This window comes from Phytophthora parasitica (assembly GCF_000247585.1).
Source record: "Phytophthora parasitica INRA-310 unplaced genomic scaffold supercont2.54, whole genome shotgun sequence".
NCBI lineage: Eukaryota > Oomycota > Peronosporomycetes > Peronosporales > Peronosporaceae > Phytophthora > Phytophthora nicotianae.
This window is the reverse complement of record NW_008649040.1, coordinates 151,638-157,083: the sequence shown is the minus strand read 5'-3', so window position 1 is coordinate 157,083 and position 5,446 is coordinate 151,638. Positions and strand designations below refer to the sequence as shown.

The following is a 5,446-nucleotide window of genomic DNA, read 5'->3' as shown; positions in this document are numbered from 1 at the left end:
CCCTGCAGTGACCGACAGAGCATTGGTGAGTCATGTTCCCACCTCTGTCAGGACCTGGGGCGCTGCAATTTTTGCTTGTAGATCTTGCGGAATTCGGTTCAAATATCCTGCGTGGTCCGGTCCAGCGATGATACCATTGATCCGTTGCTGTGTCCGGGTTGAAGGCGTTTTTTGATCGTCGTTTGCTAGGTTCAGAAACATGGAACAGGTCAGAAGGGGCTAGGGCTCGTCGTCGTTGGGACTCCCGTTGCTCTGTCGACGGAGCAGGTCGTTTTCCCGGTTCTTTTTGACTAAGCCCCAGATAAAAGCGAATGAGATCGGGGTCATCCGCAATGGCAGCTAGGATTTTGGCGTGGCAGTTCAGTGAGACAAGTGTCTCTGTACTGGATAGCGCTGGTGCGGCTAGATACGTCGCATTTGGATTCGGGGAGTCTTCGGGTGCCATGGCGCCACCTCTAATCGACTGTAACAGTGTCTCGAGATCGTCCCACTCGGTTTCTTCGCCACTAGGCGGTTCCGTTGTCTCGTTTGTATGGCGAGGATCAGCATCAAATAGGTCGCCAATGTTGGCACGTGCACTGGCGGGTATGCGGCGATTTCCATCGACGAAGAACGCATAGTCAACGTCATGGCGTACGCTCTGTAGACTCGCCCCCCAGTTAGGGTGTTAGTCCACCGGAGTGTTTCGGTGGCTTGGGGCTGTTCACGAACTGGTTGAAATCCCGCGAGTAGACGCGGAATTCAGCGTGATCCTCGTTGACTAGTGCCGAGAATTCTGTCCAAAATCTCAGTATACGGTTCGGTCAACTCCGCTGCAGTCATATCCTCGACCCGCAGTCGGTCAGAAAACACAATACCGGTGTGACCTTTTCTAATTCCACCGTTCGAGAGTTAAATTCACCAAGTAACGTTCGGATGGTGATGTAGTTTCCGTTGTATCTTACAACGTGGCCGGTCACGTAGTTTCCGTTGGAGACACCGACAACAGCTTTACGGAGCCATTCGCCGGGAGACCCCGAGTCGTACTCATTGACACCAACCTGGCGACGACGCGCCGTTGAGGCTGAAACTTGCACAGTTGCATGCGGAGGTGTCGACAACCGGACAGTAGCGGTACTGCCTACTATGGTGTCACATGTTCCGTACACAGGAACGGACACTACGGCTTGGCCCTGGACATCTTCAGGCACCAGAAGTACGGAGCAGAGCGACATGACCATTGTGACAGGGTCGTAGGTGGTAGAAGGGTTTGTTTTCGACGAAGTAAAATCGGAAACGACTACAATGCTAAAGCTACCGAGGGCCCCGGGAGAGCGCGAGTTGGACTTCGCTTGCGAGGACGTCTGTCCGTTGTGGTTGGTGGCTGAGCTCCTATTCCACTGGATAGTGTACATATGGGGGACGCCTCATCCCTCGTGCTCCGAAAATTAGCTCTTCAGCTGTAGCCGACCGATGCCCAGTACGCGGCTTCAAACGGCAGGGCAGTGCGGAACCTGATCTCCATCAAAAAGAAGTTCCAGAATTTGATAAACGCCAAGAAACCGACTGGGGATCCGGACTGCCCAGAATATGTGCGCGATGCTCGTGAAGTCCAGGATCTAAATGAAGAGAAAAGATAGCATAACGACGATATTGATGATAGCCGTGGTGGAACACAGGAATCAGCAAATGACCGGATGATCCGGCACAGCCCAACGAGAGTACTCAGCAGTCGGATGGGGCACCGTACTATGATGGAGGTGGAAGAGTTGGTCAGTCCAACAACCACAGGCAGAGTGATCAAGCCAGCTACTTCTCAGAATGTATGTCATAGCGCTGCGGGTGGAGCACCACGTCCTAGATCTAGGACGAGGAGATTTGGGATGTCCGGGGGTACGCTCCAGTGTTGCTTGAACGAACCCTAGACCTGGATGGGTCAACCAACACCCATACATTATATAAATATTTACAGGATATATAAGCAAAGAGTTTTTAAATGTAAATTCAACTTGTAGTTGATCCGATTCAAAGGGAATTCAATTATGGGCACATTGGTACGTTGCTCGGATCCCTCCTAGGATTCTAAATAAAAAAAATCCAGAGAATTAATTTGTATATCTTTTTGTAGGAGGTAGAAATTGCTCAGCAAAAGGCACTATTGAGAGGCTGCAAGCTGCCCGACATGATGCGGTGGTACAACGTGAAGAGGTATCTGATGTAGGGTCGCATCATGATCGACTAGTACAGGAATTATAACACGCACAAGCTCAGGTGACCATAATATTATTGGTTTTACTAAACAGAATTTTTATTAACAGTCTGCGCGTATATTTCATCAGGTTGAAGTTCTTGCGACGCAGTGCCAAGCTCATGAGAAGGAGTTGATCTTGTTACGTGACCGAATAGAAGAGCTGCAAGCAGCCAATGAGACGTTGCAGAATGACGAGCGCGAGGCCCGTTTTAGAGCTGCTGAGTACGAACAGGGATACATGGATTTAGTTACGGAGATCGAGAAAATAAAGATTTCAAATGAGGTGGAGAAGGCCGCGTTGATGGCGAAAAGCGAGGAGCATGCGAGCTCGATTGACAGCCAGAAACTCTACGACCTGGAGGCTCGATTGACCACGTCGGAAGCAGATAAAATTGTTGCGCAACAAGACGCTGAGAGACTGCAACGTGACCTGGACGCGCTCGAAGACGTCCTACACCAGTTCCAGGTGGCGAGCAAGGCTCAGAAAGAGCGTGTTGAAGTGGAACTTGAGCAGGCGAAGAAAGAGTTGCAGACACGACAGCCTCTTCCGGAGCCTACGGAAGGAGAGGTGAATGATTTGAAGCGAGTGATGGAGAAATTGACCAAGAAAACACACGAGTGTGAACAGCATCGAGAGGTAAAGTAATTATTTTCTAAGCAATTTATTTCGTAACTTACGCGTTTATTTTACTGCTTGGCTAGGCGCTCGAAAGCACTGCGACCCAATATAATTCGGAGCGCGACGTACTTAATAAAAGGCTTGCTGCGCAATTGGTGGTATGTTTACTATTGAGTTTGCTCTGCTGATGTACGATAAAATAACTTAGTGTTGATGTCGATCGTGTAGGTGGCATACGTGGACAGCAATAAGAAGGGTGAAGTACTTCAACTCATGGCGCGAATGATGGTGCGTTTGTTTCTGGTTTATATTTTTTTTATTTTTTATTTTATCGTTACAACTACGTGGAATTTATTTGATAGAGCTTTACGGAGGAGCAAAAGCGGCGAGTTGGTTTGGGTTATCCAATTGAAGGTAATGGTGGTGGGGGACTCTTCTCGTCTATTATCGGACTTGTAGCTCCTGGTGAGGGAGGAAGCGCTCCCGTCGACCCGTCAGCGATTGAAGGCAAGAGTTTTGCAGATATGTGGTCCGAGTTCTTACTCGATGAAGCTTCCAAAGGGAAGTAAAGTGAAATCAACAAAGAATCAACTGCATATATGAAAAGTGCCCAACAACCGACTGAATAAGAGACCTCAAGTTATTTTAAGGATGATATTCCGTGGGTATAATTCTTATAATTCTGGCTTATTCTTCAGTAAACACTCTACTTCACAACATTACCAGATCTAACCTCGTCCTTCATCATTGCTTCCGACATGTTACGGATTGGACTCTGTCAATACTCCGCTGTCATCGGTACACCAATTCGTACACAGTAAAACCGCAGCACACAAGATAAACTGCATCTTCCTAACGATGTCTGGACGATCGCTCCGGTTGGACATTCGACCGAATTTTCATTGACGCGTTCTCGAATGGCGCAATCAACGGAAGACAGCGCACATTTAGTGGGGTTATTATTGTGCAGTCATTGTTGGAGCTCCCTACCATGCACGATACGCCGCCGGGCAACACGCAGGTAAATATAATATCATCCTGAATGAAGTTGACTAGCAGAAGTAGTACTGAGTATGCTGTGAACACAGCTCGTTGCCTTAGACACGACTGGATTTCCAAACCAGCCGTAGGTAAACTTTCTGTGGAAACACGTGTGCTTTAACTTTGCACATTTTGTTCAGGCCTTTGGAGGAGAGACCAAAACATAATGCTAGTATGTGTAGTGACCAGCACCAGTAGAAGAAAACCCACTTTGTCACTTTGAGTGCGGGTGCTGGTGAATCAAAAATGACACCAGCTGACAGTGGCCGCGAGCATTATGGTAAGAGCGTGACGTAAACAAATGTGTACTTGGTACACTGTACGCTCTTCCGCGCGCACGGAGCGCTAGACTTTTAGGCACAGTGTAGAAGCTTTGCATTTCCCAGTACGTACAGTTCATGAGCATTGTTTACAGTATTAGTAGCAATGTTTACAGCGTGAGGTGAGCAGTGTCTAAACACACTGTAATTATAAGCTGTATACATGCACACGTAGTACGGTTTACATGTATTAATTCATTTAAAACAAAGTTATGCGGCTAAGTGTATCGATCAACGCCGAGCTATTTCTTAAAAACCCGATCCCAACCTTAATGAAAAGTGCCAACGCATGAATTAGCATGACCACTGATGACAAAAAACAGTACTTGTACACAATGATGCAAGCATCACTGCAGTACCCGTTAGTTATCCTATTCGCATTCTTCATCACTTTGGCAGTGAATGGTGTATCTACAGGCAATCCAATCCAGACTCCCGCGACACCACCGCAAAGCCTAGACCAGCAATTAAATAATGCTCCATCAGTACGCCTCCACATCATGCTCAAGGGAAAGAATATGCAGATTCACGGACAGTCTGTCTTCGACGTATTCGCCAAACCAGTAATTTCCGCTGACCCAACAAGCGTACGCTACGACGGATTCGCCACATTTATCCAATGGGATTCAAAGTTCACGTCCATGGTCGTTGACGGCTCCGCATACGTCGTGGAGAGCACGGGAGATGACACCACGTCCGTCGCCACACGAACCGTGAGATGTCTGTCTTCAATCACACCGTTCGACTCCATCGTTGATGCGCTCAACAATCTCACTGCCGTATCGACCGAGGCTGTCGGTGACGACAGTGAAGTGGACTGCAACAAAGGAAGCTTATACGAGACGTCATTTGGTGGCAAGCATTTCATGGTATGCGCGCCTGGAGCTGACGGATTCATCGCGTACGGAGGGGATATTACGATGGTAGTGGAGTACTTAGATAGTCCGCTAACCAGCTTATCTACCCCGAACTTGACTGATGGCAGTGTATCATGCCCCGCTGTGGTAAAGCCGACATCAGTGTCTCCAACCACAGTTGCTTTTCTGATCGGTAAGGAAGCATCACCAACTTGTGCAAGTCTTGAAAGCGACTGGATTTAGTGTGAGGTACTGGAAACTAAAAGTATTGCTCCCGTCATACAGAAGCATTTCGGAAACCCATGGTGAGGTGTAATGGCGCCGTGTCGGGGCTCGCACGGAATCAATGCACGATCATAATACAATAGATACTACTAAT

General features: G+C 48.1%; 3 protein-coding genes across 3 annotated transcripts; 2 read left to right on the top strand and 1 right to left on the bottom strand.

The window, feature by feature from the left end:
* Nucleotides 1-219: 219 nt before the first annotated feature.
* Nucleotides 220-1,220, bottom strand: PPTG_15818 (hypothetical protein; the record flags this gene model as incomplete). Its single annotated transcript, XM_008913568.1, has 3 exons — nucleotides 220-290; nucleotides 385-640; nucleotides 945-1,220. 3 exons carry the CDS (start codon nucleotides 1,218-1,220, stop codon nucleotides 220-222), a joined length of 603 nt encoding a protein of 200 aa, XP_008911816.1.
* Nucleotides 1,221-2,021: 801 nt separating this feature from the next.
* PPTG_15817 (hypothetical protein) lies at nucleotides 2,022-3,485 on the top strand (the record flags this gene model as incomplete). Its single annotated transcript, XM_008913567.1, has 6 exons — nucleotides 2,022-2,033; nucleotides 2,108-2,179; nucleotides 2,319-2,867; nucleotides 2,933-3,007; nucleotides 3,078-3,137; nucleotides 3,212-3,485. The coding sequence occupies 6 exons, from the start codon at nucleotides 2,022-2,024 to the stop codon at nucleotides 3,416-3,418; spliced, it is 975 nt and encodes a 324-aa protein (XP_008911815.1). The 3' UTR covers nucleotides 3,419-3,485.
* A 1,060-nt stretch (nucleotides 3,486-4,545) lies between these two features.
* On the top strand, nucleotides 4,546-5,310 carry PPTG_15816 (hypothetical protein; the record flags this gene model as incomplete). Its single annotated transcript, XM_008913566.1, has 1 exon — nucleotides 4,546-5,310. One exon carries the CDS (start codon nucleotides 4,546-4,548, stop codon nucleotides 5,308-5,310), a length of 765 nt encoding a protein of 254 aa, XP_008911814.1.
* Nucleotides 5,311-5,446: the final 136 nt, after the last annotated feature.